The sequence below is a fragment of the Bison bison genome, unplaced genomic scaffold (genome assembly GCF_000754665.1).
Source record: "Bison bison bison isolate TAMUID 2011002044 unplaced genomic scaffold, Bison_UMD1.0 scf7180017864456, whole genome shotgun sequence".
NCBI lineage: Eukaryota > Metazoa > Chordata > Mammalia > Artiodactyla > Bovidae > Bison > Bison bison.
Window position 1 is genome coordinate 18,743,395 of NW_011495018.1, and position 19,489 is coordinate 18,762,883.

Sequence of the window (19,489 nt, forward strand, 5' to 3'; positions counted from 1 at the left end):
GGCTTAAAAACCAGTCTTGTGTGATTAGTAGTGTGGGGTTTGGATAATAAGTTGCAGAGCAAATACGGAAAAGATTGAAAAAGAACCATGCCAAATGTATCAGTTATCTTTTACCAGGAAAGAAAGGCTTTTCCAGAAATCCTCAAGTTTGATTTTCTTTTAGGTGTCATTGCCCAGAACTGGATCATAAGACCATCTTGGCTGCAGGAACAGTTAGAATAGTAGAAAGCAAGATTATCATCATTAACTCAGATACTCTGATTCACTATTATCTCAGGGCTGGACAAAAGATCACCCTGAATAAAATCAGGCTTCAGATAGCCAGGAACCTGCAAGGAATGGATAGCAGACTGAGGGGTCTCAGTGTTTGCTCCAAATCAACAGAGTTCTAGAGGCCACAGTCTACTGAACTTGATGCTGCTTTTAGAATCTTTTGGGACACAATAATCAAACAGGAGTTTGTTTTCTAGATGGTCTCATTCTATGCTGCCTGGCAGGCAGTAGGAGTTCTATACATATTTATAAAAAAAGGAAATGAATCTAGAGGAAAGCAGATGATGAGAACAGCATGGATTCAGTAAGAGTAAGACAGGACAAACTTTATTTCCTATAAAAGTTTCTGATAGAGTAATTGTTATATCTGAGATCATGGAATGTCATAGATATTTTATCACTGAATTTTGGCAAGTCAGTTGACATTGTTGCTCATAATACTCTCACAGAGGAAAAAAAAACCACGTGTCATAATTTGACAGATGTAGCTGAAGCCATACTCAGCGAGATGTTTATAGCAGTAAAATATCTGTATTAGAAGAAAAGACAGTTCTCAATTCCAATCACTGATTTCAAGGTGGTATTTCAAGGTGTTAAGAGTCCCAGCCTTTATAAGGGGTGTTCTCACCACCATTCAGTTCAGACTAGTTTCTAATTTTCATTCTTATTTGTTCAAACCATGGGGTGTTTTTTGGTCTGTTTTTGTTTTTCTAAAACATGTTAGTTTCCAAATATTTGGAAAATTTCCAGGTATGTCTAAATTAATGATTTCTAATTTCCATTGTGGTCAGAGTATGTTTCATGTGATTTGAAACCTTAAGTCTATTGAGTCTTGTTTTATGGCAAGTTTTACTAAAACACGTTCTGTATTCACTTGAAAAAATGATATTCTATTGATGGATGTAGTGTTCTATAAATGTCAATTAGGCCAAGCTGGTCGATGGTATTGTACAAGGTTTAAATATCTTTACTGATTTTCTGCCTTCTTGCTCGGTCATGGAGAGAGAGATTGAACTGCTGTTTATAGTCATGAATTTTTCTATTTCTCCTTGCAAGATTGTCAGTTTTTGATTCATATATTTGGAAGCTCTGTATTAGACATAAATATTTAAAATCATTTCCCCCCTTGTTGGATTGATTCCTTTATCATTATGAAATGATCTTCTTTATTTCTGGTAATATTCTTTGTATTGAAATGTATTTTTTATAACAGTAATATAGCTACCCATATTTCTTTTGATTAGCATTAGCATGGTACGTTATTTTTCTTTTTTAATATAATTTTATTTATTTTAATTGGAGGCTTATTTTTCAATTGTTTAACCAATTTGTCTTTACATCTAAAGTGATTTTAATAGCTGACATACAGCTGATTCTTTCTTTCTTTCTTCTCCAGTCTGACAATCTTTGCCTTTTGACTGAGATAATTACCTACATGCATGAATTTAAATCTGCCATCTTGCTATGTGTTTTCTCTTTATCAATCCATTCCTCCCCCTTTCTACTCACTTACTGCCTTCTTTTGGATTCATTGAGTGACTTGTTAAAAATGATTCTGCTTTATTTTCTTCATTGATGTACTAGCTACAACTCTTTATTTTGCTTTTATGGCAGTTGTTTTAAGAGTTGGAGTATACATCTTTAACTTACCACAGTTGACCTTCAAGAGTTGGGTTGGCCACAAAGTTCGCTTGGATCTTTTTAGGTTTTCCAGATCTACTTAATACGTTTAATATTTCCTCTACTTTCTTGGACTTACAGAATATAGTTGTAAGTATTTTTTAGTGTCTGTATTTACCAAGCCTATCACCTGTCATTTCTGGGATTCTTTCAATTAATTAACTTTTCTGCTCACTGTGGTTCATTGCTGCTTCCTGCTTCATTTTGCATGCCTGATGACTTTTGATTGGAAGGACAACATTGTGAATTTTACCTTGTTGGATGCTAAATATTTCTGACTTCCTATAAGTATTCTTGTGCTTTGTTTTGGGACATTCTACTTTGGAAAGTTTGATTTTATTTTTATTTGTTAGGTAGGACCAGAGCAGTGTTTATTCTAGGATTAGTTTTACCCCACTACTGAGGCAAGGGGCTTCCCAGGTGGCTCAGTGGTAAAGAATCCACCTGCCAATGCAGGAGATGCAGGAGACATGGGTTTGATCCCTGGGTCAGGAAGATCCCCTGGAGGAGGGCATAGCAAACCACTCCAGTATTCTTGCCTGGAAAATTCCATGGACAGAGGAGCCTGGCGGGCTACAGTCCATGAGGTCACAGAGTCAGATGCAACTGAGCACTGAGGGACTTTCTGAGTTACAAATTATGAGATTTTCCAGTCTAGGGGCCAGAATCAAGCCCTATATTCCTGGTCCTGTAGGTTCACTGGGCATCTTTTCCCTCTGCCTTGTGGGAACAAGAACACCTCTCTGGTACTCTTCTCCCAACTCCAACTGTTTTGGTCTTCCTGGTCTCCTGGTTCTAACTCCTCAACTCAGAAAGTCTGCCTAGTTCTTCCTGGATTACTCTGTCTGCACTATAGCCTGGCAACTCTTTCTAGGCAGTAAGCTGAGGCAATCACAGTGTTTAACCTTGTTCATCTCCCTTCCCTTATGGAGCACTGTCCTGCACAGCTGCCTTTTTAATATATTTTGCTTGTTTTGTTTTTGCTCTCGTGTTAGCAGGAGAGTAAATTTAGTTCTTGTTGCTCTGCCTTGGCTGGCTAGACTGCATCTAGATTACTATAAATTATTGCTGTTCTGTTGATGAAAGACTGCCAAGGTTGTCACTTGTTTCCAAAACAATCCTCATTAAGTAATCTGTGCTTCACAATCCACATCTCCTTTGGGTGAAGTAAACTTTTGTGCAACGGGTGTTACAGAAGAGTTGCATACAAATGAAGTCTATGTAAGACAACTAATTTTCCCCTCTAGCTTACATTTTCATTCCTGTGATACTGTACTTCATTTCTCATTACTTTCTCTTTAACAGTGACTTCAAATCCTGTGACTTTCCTCTATTTTCTTCCCTCCTTTTCTTTCTTTCATGTCAGGGGCCAGTAATCTGTACACAAATTTCATGATATTTGGGGATGAGAATTCATCTTATTTAGTCAACATTGGCCTTGAATACTTAGGTGTGTGCTTGGGGCAAAGGTGTGTGTGTGTTTGTGTGTGTTTGTGTGGAGAAGGGTTGAATAAAAACAGGGTCCTTGACTTCAAGAAGCTCAAAATATTTTTTAAAATGAATAAGCACTCCTGCTGTTTTGAATTGTTTGGGGATGGATTTATAAACAGTAGAAAGTGCAAGGGAAGTAATGCTTCTTTCACTTCTTGTTCCTCAGCTTCAACAAGTATTTACTTAGTGTTTCCTACAAGAATACATTGTAGCGTTACCTGGGAAACAAGCACTGATGATGAGTTCATGATCTTGTGGAGGAATGACACAAACTGATAAAGACCCAAGGTGTGGTACCACAGGAAATCTGTGAGATTTCACTTGACAGTGTGAGTATAGAGGGCGGACAAGATGAGGGAAGGCTTGGAGACCTAGTTTAGCAAAGAACTGTCAAATTTAGGGGAGAGTGGTGTGAGCACAATTAGGAGTACCAGTGCCCAGGGCTTGATGAGGGAAAATCAGAGAGGCTAAAGGAAGGGGCTCCTGATGGAGAACGGTGGGGAAAGAAGAGGCTTCTCTGTGAAAGTCTTCGATGCTAGGCTTAGGTATTTGGACTGTGGGGAGCTCTGGATGGTTTCTGATGGGTGGACAGAGACAGAGATTGTCTGGCAGAGAGGGTTAGGGTTCATGTGTGCAGAAGAGGTAAGGACTGGTGGCAGAGGCGCCAAGACAGGGATTATGCCTTAATCATCTTTGTATCTCCATCTGCTGCCTATGTGGGTGCTCAGTCCAGTCCCACTCTTATGCTATGTCGCCCACCAGGCTCCTCTGTTCATGGGATTTTTCCAGGCAAGAATACTGGAGTGGGTTGCTATTCCCTCCTCCAGGGGATCTTCCTGACCCAGGGATTGAACCCATGTGTCCTGCATTGTAGGCGGATTCTTACCCTGAGCCACCAGGGAAGCCCATCCCCCCTCCCCATTTGCTACTTCACATGGCATGCCTGTTGTTCAAGTGCAGGTAAAAGGTTATCTTTTACCTTCTATCAATAAATGATTAATCTCTTTATAACCACTGACCTTGTCAATGGCAAGACAAATATTGTGGAAAAAACTCTTCATGCTCCTTGCTATTTTGTTTCAAGGACTCAAGGCCGGGAAATCTGGACTCAGGTTCTTCCAAGCCTTATTTGTTTCTATTTGAATTCCTCGGAAAATTACCCAACAGGGCCTTTCCAGTCCCCACCTCTCTCATGCCCAGTAAGTTCTGCAGTCTTACAAATCTCACAAAGAAGACGGCCCACACCTATACAAGTAAACTCAGACGGCCCACGTGCATGCTCCCAGAGGAGCCGGGCGGAGATTCAAACTTTCCGAAGAGCAGCGTTCACAAGACGCAGACAGGCCCACACACACTCACGTGACTCCGCGCCCAGGCAGAATCGCCGCGCGACTAGGCAGCACACGCCTGGCCACACACCACACAGACACACTTGCGAGCACACCTGCTAATCTCAGATCCACCCCCTGCGGTGCACGACGCCCGAGTGGCCCGCAGCGTGGGTCCCCAGCCCTTGCCAGCCCGGAACTGGCCAGTGTGGGCTGCGCCTGTCACTCTCGTCCCCCTCGTTGCGTCATCAGGGCGCGACGGCGCAGCAGCGCCGGCTGAGGCTTGAAATGCTGGCAGCTGCAGCGCTATAGCCGGCGGAGCTGCGGGTGCGAGCGGCCAGGGCGGGAACGGGCTGCGGGAGGCTGCTGGGGCCGGGAGCGCCGGGACAGGTGCGTGATCGCCCTCTCGCCGGACCCAGTGCGGCTCCCGCCAGCTGCCCGGCAGTTCGCTCGCCTCGGCGCTCTCTCTCTCTCGAGCTCCCTCCGGGTTTCCCCCTGAGCGGTGGGCCCGGCTCGTGCCGGCGTGGGGGTCGAGCTCGTTCTCTCCCGGGAACCCCGGGTTGCGGCAGGGCTTTCCCCCGGGTGGGAGGGAAGTCCCTCTCGGCTCAGTCCCCCCTCACACTCGAAGGGGACGTGGAGGCATTGACTTTGGCATTGAGGCTGCAGGGGTACGCTGAAAGCAAGCTGGTGCGGGGGACAGTTCCATGACAGATGACCACTGATTGAGCTGAGCACTCACTGGGCGTCAGACACAGTGCCAGGCGCCCTAGGGGTATTATGCACAACTCCCGCAACCCAGGAGGTAAGATTTATCGTATCATGCCCATTTGCCAGATGGGGAAACCAAGGCATGGGAATGAACCAGCTTGTCTAAGTTGTTGTTAACCCATCTGGTTGGTGACCACAGATGGTAAACAGAGGAGGGATTCGAGCTCGGATGTATTTGGCTTCAGAGTCGGCCCTCCTGCCTCTCTCGCTTTCAAAACCCACGGTTGGCTCCCCTCAGCGCATAGGCTGGCTTTTCTTTTTGGGTGGGGTGGGATCGGGGCACTTTTCAACCTTGGACAAACGTGTGGAGGGAGGAGCGAAGCGTGGGCTTCTCATTGGCACAGGACCGTTTCCCCCTCTCGTCCTCCCTTCATCACTGGGGCCAGCCAAGTCTTCATTTTCCCAGGCAGCCACCGGCTCCCCCTGTCGTACCTACATTTTGCGCCTGAAACTGATAGCTGAGTTTTATTTTATAATAAGAAGAGCTTTCATGCCAAGTGCATTGGTTTACTCTTCCTTCCCCTCGCCTATTTGTTAGATTGTTACTTAGGTAAAATTGTGAAGAATGTGTATAGTTATCCTGAGAATTACAGTTACCACTATAAATCCAGATGGGGATTGTAAAGAAATGGGAATCTGCCCTCCAAGGAACTGTGTTAACCTGAACATGAGTTTTTAAGGTTTTAAGAACTGATTTAAGGCCAGGTGAGAAATAATCAAAAGCTGAAATAATTTGAGGATTAGGTTAGAAAATTCTTATATTTTAATATCTTATTTATTTATTTATTTTTTAGCAGTTCACTGTTAGTGAATGTTTTTTCTGAGGGTGGGAAAAGGCTTATTGCAAAGATATGAAAACTTATAAATCAGATATTTCAGAACAGTGTTTTCTTGTTTTAGAGCTTTGTAGATGTATTAAAAGTGCAAATACCATTTCATTTAAGGCAGCACAAGAAAATAAACTTAATTCAGTTTAAGTGGGAAACGTTAGAGGTGCACTCATTACCTTTGTCCATTTTACATTGCATGGTATGTATGACCAAAAATTCCCAGCACATAATTTTTCAAAAATTATCTACTTGTGTGCATACATGTAACTTTAAATTAGTAAATGCATATTTGCATCCTTCCAGGAACTATTCACTTAACACAAATAAAATATTATTTGTCACATACCTGAAATAGGGTGATAATTACCCTTGTGAATTCATAGCTGTTTTGTTCATGAAGTCTAAAGATATAAAAATTTTTTTTAAATCTGGATGACCTAACTGAGTTCATATATATACATCAAAGTCCAGTTTTATACAATGACTAAGAAGTCCTCCTTAGTTCATTTGACATCCTACCCTGAAGCAAAATAACATAGAAATCAGAATTTTGAGTTCTGCTATTTACCCTCTGGATCCCTTATTAACTTAAACGGTATACATTTTTTACAGCACATGATTCGGGAGTTACGCTGTGTGACATGGATGAATCTGCATTGACCCTTGGCACGATAGATGTATCTTATTTGCCAAATTCTTCTGAATACAGCATTGGTCGGTGTAAGCATGCCACCGAGGAATGGGTAAGTTTAAGATACAGGTTAAAAGCATCCAGCCTAAAGATGTTCTTCTCAGTGTTAATGAAGGAGGATGTACGGGAAGCATAAATTCAAATAGACATTAATAGCTACAGAAACTGCCTCCAGCTGTTTGAAGGTTAGTTTATGAAGTCTAATATTTAAAAGTTCTTATGGTATTATGTTATTGGGAAGAAAAAAAATGGGTAAGAAGTGTAAGGACGGGGATTATGTTAAAAAGCAAAATACTTTTGCAGAGGAAAAAAGCCTGTTTGTTCTTTTGGGTGGTGTAATTTAACCAGAATTTTTTTTTTTAATTCTGTATCTGTTTTATATAATTACATTTCAGAAGTGTGAATTTTGTAGTGGAAATGAAGTTTATTTAAATAATTGAAAATAGAAATTTTAGTATGAATCCCAATCCAAAAGGCATTTTTTGGCGTTTTTTTTTTGTTATTGTTGTTCTTGTATTGTTTTCTCTATGTCAGCATAACATGGGATGTTTTCAATATTTCTTCAGATATTTCTTCAGTCTGCTTCAGATTAAAAACAAAACAAAACTTTTTTTGGGGGGTTGGAGTTTTAGGTGGTCTTTGCGTTTCTTTTTGAGAATGTTATATCACTGGGATTTGAGCAACTGATGAATTCAAAGTTAAGAGAAAATTATTTAGACAGAAGAGCAGAATTTGACCCTAATTGGATAGTATGGCTGTAATTTCAATTCTAGACTTTAAACTCACTTGTTAGGATAAAGGAATGTTATATAAGTTGACCTTGTTTTTCATTTAAAGTGAATTATTTTAAGCTATGGTATAACAACTTGCTTACTCTTAAGTAAGGTCTTTGTAGTTCTTTTGTAGGAGTGTGTGATTTAAGAGGGAGGGAGATGAAGTGTTAGCATAGGGCTCCAGGGGTCTGGCTTTATTCCTCCTGCTACTGTCAGAAGGCTGTCTGACCTTTTCCAACTTAACGTCTAAGCCTTTGAATGCTGCTTTGAGTGTTGCCAGCTATTGCTATTCTTAGGTGCTCAGCTTTTGCTTATGGTCCAAGCTCTGTTCCAGGTGTCGGTCGTGGACGGAGTCCTTGAAACGAAAAACAGAAATGCGGGCTACCGAAAGGAAAATGTGTCAGAAATTTCTCTTCTGTCTCGGACAGCTTAGTTTTAAGAGATTTTTAGAGTTTTGAGATCAAGTAGACAAGTAGAATTTTCTTGCCCATTCATACACTACTTTTCCTTAATATTTATTAGGGTGAGTGTGGTTCCAGGCCTACTGTCTTCAGATCTGCAACCTTGAAGTGGAAAGAAAGCCTAATGAGCCGGAAGAGGCCCTTTGTGGGAAGGTGCTGTTATTCCTGTACTCCTCAGAGCTGGGTAAGAATGTTACCTTTAATACCTTTGTCGACCTTTAATAAACAGAGTCTGTCCATGGAATTCTCCAGGCGAGAATACTGGAGTGGGTTGCCGTTCCCTTCTCCAAGGTATCTTCCCAACCCAGGGATGCACTGTAGGCAGATTCTTTACTGTCTGAGCCACCAGGGAAGCCCAAAAAAACAGAGTGAAATATGTGACATGGATTTCCAACTTTGTGTAAACTTTATTTTTGCTTAGTCTTAATGGACTTAATGCATTTTTAGAACTTAGGTCCACGTTTATGAACCAAATATCCCAAGTAAAAATGTTGATCTAATTTTTCTTTCTATTCGTTTATTCAATGAATATTGGTCTAATAGTTGGTGCCAGGCAATATTTTGTTTTGTTTTTGTCTTAGTATGACTTTAGGGGGAGAGTAGGTCTTCCTTTCAGATAACTCTTCCAAAGAGTTAATGGGATCCTTCATGTAACTTCAAGACATTGAAATTTAGCACTGAACTTTAAAATGCTAGCAAGATGAACGAGAAAGAGAGAAAGAAAGCGTGCGTACACATATGCACATACACACACATGTGAGTGTGAGTGGGACAGAAAAAGAAAGTAAAACTGTGGCTTTACCCTTTTGCTAAGTGTCTGTTCCCACAGTGGAGGGGAGTGCAAGGGGGTTTCTTTTGACTCTGTGATAGTGAAGGATGGTCATTTAAATGTCAGCATGAAGATTTAAGAAAGGGTGTGATGGGTTTGTTGTTTGTATTTTGGTGGGAAAAAGCCATGCAAAATCTTCCACATTACAGTATAGTATCTCAGTTGATTGGATAAGTATGCATCTGAGGGCATTTTGCCAAGAAGTGTGAGCTCGTTCAGGAATGTAGACTCTAATATGGCTGTGATCTCAGGCAGTAGAGTCACCTGGATGGTAAACTGTCTCTGGGATGGGCTAGTTATTAGAGCGTTTAAGTGCTGTTTATTAACCCTGCCATTTATTGAGGTTGCTTCTAACCTGTGTGGATAACTACCGCTGCTGTGTGAGTTTTCCACTCAGGGTTGGCTGGGCAGGAAGTAGAATTTCTGACCCAGCATAAGGAGTTTATTAATCTGGGAGAGATTTGTTTAACAAGCGGTTTATGTTAAATATTCAGGTCTGCTCAAGAACATCACGATAGAAATAGTGTTCCTCTTAAATCACACATAACCTTGTTGAAATAGTTTGGTGGACGTGAAGGATCATGGAAATTTCTAGTCTAGGAGTAAGGCCGGTTCTGATTAATAGGCCAGTAGAAATAAAGATTTAAGTAGAAGGTCATGTGGCTTTTCTTTTTAGATCTGGCATCTCATCTAATTCTAATTTTGAATGGTTAAAAGAGCAAAACAATACTTTAATGTGTTCTTCAGTCAGAAATTATTTGGTGGTGGTAATGGTTTGGGGTGGGCAGAGATGAGTAGCATAATACATAAATGATTTTTGCTTAAATGTAGTACCTGATGGTGCTGAACTTGATCTTAAGTTCTTCCACGGCCTGTTTATATAAAATAATTTTTGACAGTATTTTTATAGTGATTTTCTGCTACCTTTTCTCTGAAGTCCTATTTCTCTAAAGAGATAGCACTTAAGTATTTTGACATCTTCTTTTGTGGGTCTATTATGCTTTCAGCATTTATTTGTGGAAGGTTTACCTTTTTTGCCTACATTGTTAAAGTTATGGCCTTTATCTGTTTAGCAGAACTATTTCTGGATTATCTTCCAGGATTATTCACAAAAAGGGTGACCTTTAGTCATATGTTTTCTCATTAAGTAGACAATCATTTTAGGGGACTGGAAAGACCCCACACTTTGAAGCAAGATCTGGGGTTGACTACTAGCTTCTGCCAGCCTCAGTTTTCCTCCTCTAAAATGGGCATACGGGTTACCCTGAGGATGAATGAGATAATGTATGTTATCGTCCTCAAGAATTACTGTTATTAGAGTGAATGATTTGTCCTTGCCAAGTCATTTAATATATAAAAGAAATATACATGTGTGCATGCTGAGTTGCTTTAGTCCTGTCCAACTGTTTGTGACCCCATGGACTGTGGCCTGCCAGGCTCCCCTGTGCATGGGATTCTGTCAGCAAGAGTACTGGAGTGGGTTACCATGCCCTTCTCCAGGGGATCTTCCTGATACAGAGATTGAACCTGCATCTTTTATATCTCCTGCGTTGGCAGGTGGATTTTTTACCACTAGAACCACCTGGGAAGCCCAAAGAAACATATAAAATATATAAAAACAGACAAATAATATTAAAAATAAAAACTGTTCTTATATTCACAAAAGTCCTATTATTATAATTCTCCTTATTCAGATGAGAGAACTGAGGAAAAGCTTGCTCAAGGTCATATAGCTGATCAGTGGCATAGTTGGGATTCATCTCCCCTCTCCACTGCTAGTCTGATTATGATGGAATGTGAAGATATTTATTTATGATTTTCCATTCTTCCAATTGTACTTTTTCATATACTTCATAAAGCCATTTACTACATTAAGAAAAGTTTTAAAATCATGCTCCTCTTAATCTCTAAATAAACTGAAGAATATGTTAGCAATTATGGGCAGAAGTCATTTCTCTGACGGCCACAGATAAGATGTTGATTTAGAATACATTATTATCCACTCAGCTAGTAAAGTGAGTGAATTAAACCAAAATTGGCAGAAAAGAGAGTTCCTAAAAAGAGACTTCTAATGTCTCTTAATATTAAAATACCATTAAACTGAGAAAGGCAAAAAAATAAAATAAAATGAGGGTAATAATTCTTATGTGTCAGGATTATTGGAAGATTTAGTAATCTCAAAATAATAATACATGGTACTTAGCATAGACTGAGCGATTTTCACTACTACTACTTAGCATAGTATTTTTGTATTTTGAAAACAGTGAAATTTCCAGTATTCCTTTCAGTGACAAGCCATCGTGACTTTAACTCTTTCTGATTGAGGGTGGGGGGCTCGGCAAAGGGAGAGGCACTATTTCCTTGCAAGATGCTGAGGAGTAGTTTTGAGTTTGTGACTTTTGAAAGCTAAAAAGTACTTTTCAATAACACATTTTTCTTCATCTCTGATTTTTGAAAGTCCTCAAAAACTATTAATTTGAGTGAGCTCAACAATCCAGTTGTATATTTATGTCTATATTTATTTTGTTTTATATAGGATAAATTTTTCAACCCCAGTATCCCGTCTTTGGGTTTGCGGAATGTTATTTATATCAATGAAACGCATACAAGGTAAAAATAAATTTCTTATATTTCTAATGCATGTCAAGAGAAAGACTCCATAATAACCAACCAGTGCACTTTAAGATGAATCTCTTTATATTTTTTTTGAAGAGTTAATAGGGTATTAACTTCTAACATATAATACTTTATCTAAAAATTGGAACCTGAGAGACCTATTACTATTCTCCTGCTGTATTATATAATATTTTCATGAGACTATAGATATTACTTAGAGGTTTCTTTAACTTATTTATATATTGATGTTGCTGCTGAAATGTGCCAAAATGTGATAGAAATTTGTCGGAGGAGAGGTGTAGGTTTGAATGTCTTATGTTATATTATTATTTTATACTTAAAAAAGTATCACTTTCTGAAATCTGCCTGATCTATAGAGTGAGTATTCTTTGATTTATTACTGGCTTAAGTCTTTTAGAATTCTTACTTCCAAATTCTAGGCATCAGAGTGAGAGAAAAAGAGGCTTTATTCTCAGTGGATTTAGGCTGGGGGATGAGGAAGGAGGGTGAATGTCTGCAAGACAAGAGCAGAATGGGAGCCAAAACCACTACCAGTCCTTGTAGTTCCAAGAGTAAATTCCTGGAGGCTCAGGAGATGAGAAATACGTGAAATCTCATGAAAAAACTGGCCCAAGAAGTCAGATACTTAAATTTTAAGGCTTTCTGATGTTACTGCTCATATTTTAATGTTTTTATAAATGAGCATATACTTGCATATATGTTAGCTAAATTTTTTTTTTTAATAGAACTAAGATCAAGAGATGTGGTTTTGCCAATTTCTATGCTACCCTTCCTTTCCTTTCTCTCTTGTTTTCTTAAGTTAAAAGGAAAGAGCAATTTTTTTTCCTCTGGTTGACATGATTAAAATCCTAAGCAAAAGAATCCCATTCAGTCTCTTCCTTATGTAAGTAGATATTTTACATACAAAACTGAGGAGTTCATTTGTTGTCTTCACTTGGAGGCAGTCAAGGAAAAAAAAAAACAAAAAACAAAAAACATGTGAGATAAACATACACTTTTTAGCATGTTATATTGACTAGACAATATGAAACTATTCAGTGTAATAAGCTTCCTGTACAGGTGGATTGGCTATTTAGCCCTTCTCTGTGTTGCAGGGAGCAAAGCCTAAACAGTTTTTGCACACACACACACACACACACACACCGCTTTCAGTCTGTTGCAAAGGGATTTCATCAAGAGTGTGGACTTTGTACATTCCAGTAAACTGTTCACTGAAAGATTTTAGAATTAAACACTTAACATATTGGGCCAAGTTGTTCAGAGAACTGAGACAAAGGGAAGGAGGAAGAAAAAGAATGCCAGGAAGGAGAGTTGAAGGAACATGTGATTCATAAACAATTCTCCCCCAAATTACTTTTTCTTGATTGAAGACTTTTGTGTATTTTCAGAATTAATTTGTAATTGAAATCTTCTACTGTCTGGATATCTTTATGGAGGAAATGATAATGAGGCATTATATAATCATTACAAATGGTTTCAAATCGTTGCATAATGAAATCTTATAGGATTCTTGTTCTGAGATCCCTGTCTTTAACCCTCATTCAGTTAACACATAGTCATTGTCACTGCTGGAAGTTTGTCCTGTTTCTTAGGTATGTTGAGTATGTTTTATAAAAAAGCCAAAAACAAAAACATAGCAAGAAAACTCAGTAAGAGCTTCTGGCTTCATAAGTCCAGAGTACAAGTACTCAGACTGCTGTCTAGTTAACCTTGACTTCTGTCAACTGATCAGCCTTATCAATTCAATTTGTGAGTCAGTGATCACCTTAGAAGAATTACTGTAATGACAACAAAAAGAAAATTAGCCCTTTGTGGTACGAAAAGATTGCCGGATTACTTTTTATAGCCTGTAGCTGTAGCTATAAGCTATATAAGCTTATATATAAAGCATCCAACATATTTAGTTTTTAAGTGGTATTAATAAAGTAAGATGCTTACATTTCTTTTGTTTTTATATTTGGATTATTAGTTTGCAGAGCAATACTATTCAAGCATTGATACACAAATTCCAAGTTTAAATTTTAGCTGAGAGTACATGAAAGAAAAGAAATAAAACTGTCTTCATAGCATCCTGAACTACTTACTAAGGAGAATTTGCTACAGGAAAACCCTAAATCTCTGGAACAGGTGAAATGAGGATTTATTTTTACAAAAGGGAAGCCTCTGAATAATAGGTATTCCTAGAGTACTTCTCTGCTAAATCGTTTTCATGTTGCAGGCACCGAGGGTGGCTGGCAAGACGTCTTTCTTATGTGCTTTTCATTCAAGAGCGAGATGTCCATAAAGGCATGTTTGCCACCAACGTAACTGAAAACGTGCTGAACAGCAGTCGGTAAGGGTGGGATACTGTTGTAAGGGGGAAAGGCAGGGATGGGAGTGGGGAAGTAATTTCCTTTATTAACCTTTAGTTTCTCTGGGACTCTGTCCCAAGAGGAGTTTGTGTTTCCAAACATTAAACGTTATAGCTCCAGAAGAAAGCAAGGAAAGGCAAGAGAACAGATGGTTTTGGTGCCATGTGGGAAGAGCAGCCTTGTTTTATGCATGAATAATGGAATGGGGTTCTAATATGAAAGGCGAGCTGGAATTCAGATAGGCAGATATTTCCAGAGTTCTCTGTTAAGTGTTCTGTAATGTTAATATTGGAGACCATGCAATTCCTACTTTACAGCCAGAAGAGAAGCTCATTTCATATTTCTGTCAAATAATTGTTAAGCACGTAGGCACAAATTGTTTTATTAGAAAGGCATTATTAGAAATTTGAAGAGAATAAAGTAATTGTCCTTGCCCTCAGAGGATCTTGATTAAAAATTGGAGAGACCTACCTGAACTCTGATGGAGTGGGGAAATCATTAAACTGTGGGAGTTTGGGTGAAGGTTGATCTCTATTCCACTGCATTGCTGTGGCCCGTGTTAGATACCTATCTGGATTTGGGGAGCTGGAGACCAGAGTGGATTGAAAAATGCTTAGAAATGCAAACCCAGTGGTACAGTTGTTAAGGGCTGAGCAGTAGTGGCGTGTAGTAGGTACCTTGATATTTACTGAATGAACAAGTGAATAGTTGATCATGGTGGTGTAATAACTACGTGAATTACTTGTGAAAGCATTCCTGACCATACTGATATAAATGCTGTTCAAGGATAGGCTTAGGGATGGTATTTCAGAGTCCTGTGGAATCGGTCTTTTTGTAGTAATGAATGATGGGGAGTTTTGCTGTACATTATTCTAAAATCAGCAGCAGTGAGAAGAAAAAAACAATTGTTTGAGAAACTCCTTTGGATTATTCTGTATTCTGTTTTCTAGGTAAAGCCCATCAAGTGTGTTTCATTTCATCCAGATGTTTTGACTTGTAACTAGGATGTTAGAAGTTATTTTTAGGAGGTTTAAACCTCATGCATTCTTCCCTAAGTTATGTGGGAGATTTACAAGATTGGGTTAAATCTTCCCTTTTACCTTATAGCTTACTGGTCTGTGCTGTTTAAATCTAAAGCTGTGCCTTTTAAAATTACTGACTTGGTTTGGAAAACGCTTGTGACTATTTATGTCCACCTTCAATCCCTCCTAGAGAGTTTTGCAGATATCCCACTCATAGAGTCATAATGTAAATGAATAATAAGTAAAAGAAAAAATTATGTCACTTTGGCAGTGGGTTTGGGGTACCTCTGAATTACATATCTAGAAGGATAATCTTTCTTTCCTTCCCTTCTGCCAGAGTGTAACTTTGTGTCCCTCACAGCATAGCTGGAACATTTAAATTCACATAGTTGTTACCCAGTGAATTTGAATTAAAATTTTAAATATGCCTTCCAGCTTCCTCAGGGAGTCATTGATTTAGGAATATAATATACTTAATATTTAATAAACAGCCAAAGAAAGCACTTCTAACTTGAGTTTATTCTTCTGTGTTATCACATTTAAAAGAGAAACTATATTTTGCTTTGTGATTTGTTTTATTTTATTTTTTAACTTTACAATATTGTATTGGTTGCTTTGTGATTTGTATCTGTAGTTTATAAAATAATACAGACTGTAGCATAGAGCCAGTTACATTGTCTGTCTTTCCATTTTGAAATCAGAGTACAAGAGGCAATTGCAGAAGTGGCTGGTGAATTAAACCCTGATGGTTCTGCTCAGCAGCAATCAAAAGCTGTGAATAAAGTGAAAAAGAAAGCCAGAAAGATCCTTCAAGAAATGGTTGCCACCGTTTCACCGGCAATGATCAGGTATTAAAAGGCAAAGCAAAAAACTTTAATCAGGGGTCATCTGGTTTTGATCAGATAGGATGGAACCATTGGACTTTCCTAATATACTGCTCTTGGTCCAAAAGAGGCTTTTAACATACTCTGATGTTAAAAACTGACTTCTCCATATATTCTTATTTAACTCTCAGGAGAAGTGGCGCTTGGGATGCTTCAGGGTACCTCAGTCTCTGTCAGTTGATAGCAGCTCTTGTATTACTGCCGCTGCCTTCTATACTAGTTGTGAGTTAGGTTTCACATGCTCGTGTCTTTTTATTTTCTTTTAGTTTCATTGAGATATAACTGAAAGACAGCACTCTGTAGGTTGAAAGTATACAGCATAATGACTTGACTCACATCCCCTATGAAAACACAATGAGTTTACTGAACGTTTCTCATCTCATATTGATACAAAATTAAAGATATAGAATGAAATTTTTTTTCCTTGTGATGCGAACTCTTAGGATTTACTCTCAACAATTTTCTTATATAACACACAGCAGTGTTAATTAATATTATTGTGTTGTATATTATATCCCTAGTCCTTATTTATCTTATAGCTGGAAGTTTGTATCTTTTGACTACCTTCATCCAATTCCTACCCCCGGGCCACCTTTTGGTAACTACAAACCTGACCGCTTTTTCTGAGTTTGCATGGAAGTACAATTGATCTACCACACCATACAGCTCCTGGATGTTGTGTAACCAGCTCCTGTTACACAACATTAGTAGCTCAGTATTTCTGTACATTTCAAAATGATACCACTATAAGTTTAGTTATGATTTGCCAACACACACAGATACTACATTATTGACTAAATTCCCCAGGCTGTACATTTCATACTTGTGGCTCATTTATTCTACAACTGAAGCTTGTAGCTCTTGATCTCCCTCACCTATTTCTTACCTCCCCACCTGCCTCTCCTTTAGCAACCACCTGTTTTTTTCTGTATCTGTCTTGTTATGTTTATAGTTTCGTCTTGATTTTTAGTTTCCACGTGTAATCATACATTATTTGTCTTTCTCTGTCTGACTTTTTTCACTTAGCATAAGTCCAGCCATATTGTCACAAACGGCAAACTTCATTCTTTTTTATGGCTGAGTAATAATCCATTGCACGTTTTTGAGTGTGTGTACACACCACATCTTTTTTATCCATTCATCTATTGATGGGCACTTAGGTTGCTTCCACATCTTGGCTATTATAAATAGTGCTGCAGTGAATATAAGGGTGTATATATGGCTTCTAATTAGTGTTTTCATTTTCTTCGGATAAACATCCAGTAGTGGGATTGCTGGATTATGATAGTTCTATTTCTCATTTTTTGAGAAATCTCCATATTGTCTTCCATAGTGGCTGCCCCAATTTAAATTCCCACCAGCCACATACAGGGGTTCCTTTTTCTCTACATTCTCTCCAACACTTGTTATTTATTGTCTTTTTGATAACAGCCATTCTGACGGGTGAGGTGATAACTCATTATAGTTTTGATTTGTATACTCCCAATGATTTGTGCTGTTGAGCATCTATTCATCTGCCTGTTGGCCATCTGTGTATATTTGGAAAAATGTCTATTCAGATCCTCTGCCCACTTTTTAATTGGATTGTTTTTTGTTGTTATTGTCTTGTTTGAGTTTTTTGTATATTTAGGTGTTAACCCCTTATCAGATATATCTTTTGCAATTATCTTCTCCCATTAATAGGTGGCCATTTTGTTTTGTTGAGAGTTTTTTCACTCTGAAAAAGCTTTTTAATTTGATGTAATCCTATTTCTTTATTTTTGCTTTTGTGTCCCTTGCCTGAAGAGACGTATCCAAAAAAAAATTACTGACTGATTGCAAAGTGAATATTGCTTATGTTTTCTTCTAGAAGTTTTATGGTTTCAGGTCTTAGATTTCAGTCTTTAATCCATTTTGAATTTATTTTTGAGCATAATGTGAGAGAGTAGTCCAGTTTGATTTTTGCATGTAGTTGTCCAGTTTCCCCAGCACCATTCAGAGACTCTTTTCCCCATTGTACATACTTGCCTCCATTGTCACCAATTTGTTGCCCATACAAGTGTGAGTTTCTTTCTGGGTTCTCTGTTCCATTGATCTATGCATCTGTTTTTGTGCCAGTACATGCTGTCTGTCTTGATTACCGTAACTTTGGGGGATAGTTTGAAATCGGGGAGCGTGATGCTTCCACTTTCGTTTTTCTTAAGATTGTTTTGGCTATTTCAGATGTGTTTCCATACAAATTTTAGACTGACTTATTCTAGTTCTGTGAAAAATGCCTTTGGCATTTTGATAGGGATTGCATTGACTCTCTAGATTGCCTTGGATATATGGTCATTTTAACAATATTAGTTCTTTCAGTCCATGAACACAGTATATCTTTCCATCTACTTGTGTCATATTCAATTTCTTTCATGAGTGTCTTACATATTTCCAAGTGTGGTATTATACTTGTTTAGTTAGATTTATTTCTAGGTATTTTATTCTTTCTGATGCATTTGTGAATGAGATTGTTTGCTTAATTTTCATTCAAATAGTCTGTTGTTAGTGTATAGAAATGCACCTGATTTCTGTATATTAATTTTGTATTCTGCAGCTTTACCAAACTCATCGAAGAGTTCTGGTAGTTTTTGGATGGCTTTAGGATTTCCCTAGTGTCTTTGTCATCTGCATACAGTAATGGTTTCACTACTTCCTTTTCATTTTTTGTTGTTATTCACTTGCTCTGTCTTGTCTGACTCTTCATGACCCCATGGACTAGAGCACGCAGGCTTCCCTGTCCTTCACTATCTCCCAGAGTTTGTTCAAGCTGTCTATTGAGCCCACGATGCCATGCAACCATCTCATCCTCTCTCACCCCTTCTGCTCCTGCCCTCGATCTTTCCTAGCATCAGGACTTCTACCATTGAGTTGGCTCCTCACATCAGGTGGCCAAAGTATTGGAGCTTCAACTTCAGCATCGGTCCTTCCAATGAGTATTCAGAGTTGATTTCCTTTAGGATTGACAGGTTTGATCTCCTGGCAGTCCAAGGGACTCTCAAAAATCTTCTCCAGCATCACAGTTTGAAAGCATCAGTTCTTTAGCGCTCAGCCTTCTTTACGGTCCAACTCTCACATCCATACATCACTACTGGAAAAACCATATATTTGATTATATGAATCTTTGTTGGCAAAGTAATATCTCTGCTTTTTAATATGATGTCTAGGTTGGTCACAGCTTTTCTTCCAAGGAGCAAGCATCTTTTAATTCCATGGCTGCAGTCACCATCTGCAGTGATTTTGGAGCCCAAGAAAATTAAGTCTGTCACTGTTTCCATTGTTTCCCCATCTATTTGCCATGAAGTGTTGGGACCAGATGCCATGATCTTTGTTTTCTGATTGTTGAGTTTTAATCCAGCTTTTTCACTCTCCTCTTTCACTTTCATCAAGAGGCTCTTTAATTCCTCTTCACTTTCTGCCATAAGGATGGTATCTTCTGCATATCTTGAGGTTATT

General features: G+C 38.7%; 1 protein-coding gene across 9 annotated transcripts in view; it reads left to right on the plus strand.

Annotated features, from left to right (window-relative positions):
• Positions 1–19,489, plus strand: part of GPAM (glycerol-3-phosphate acyltransferase, mitochondrial) — a 67,583-nt gene that overhangs the window by 20,849 nt on the left and 27,245 nt on the right. For 3 of the 9 annotated variants that reach the window (XM_010859347.1, XM_010859346.1, XM_010859343.1), the window contains 5 exons: positions 6,983–7,113; positions 8,357–8,479; positions 11,661–11,734; positions 13,980–14,093; positions 15,836–15,982. In XM_010859347.1, coding sequence (XP_010857649.1) covers positions 7,012–7,113; positions 8,357–8,479; positions 11,661–11,734; positions 13,980–14,093; positions 15,836–15,982 — 560 coding nt within the window. In that variant the 5' untranslated portion in view covers positions 6,983–7,011. The other 6 variants (XM_010859350.1, XM_010859349.1, XM_010859348.1 and 3 more) reach the window with 6 other exon arrangements.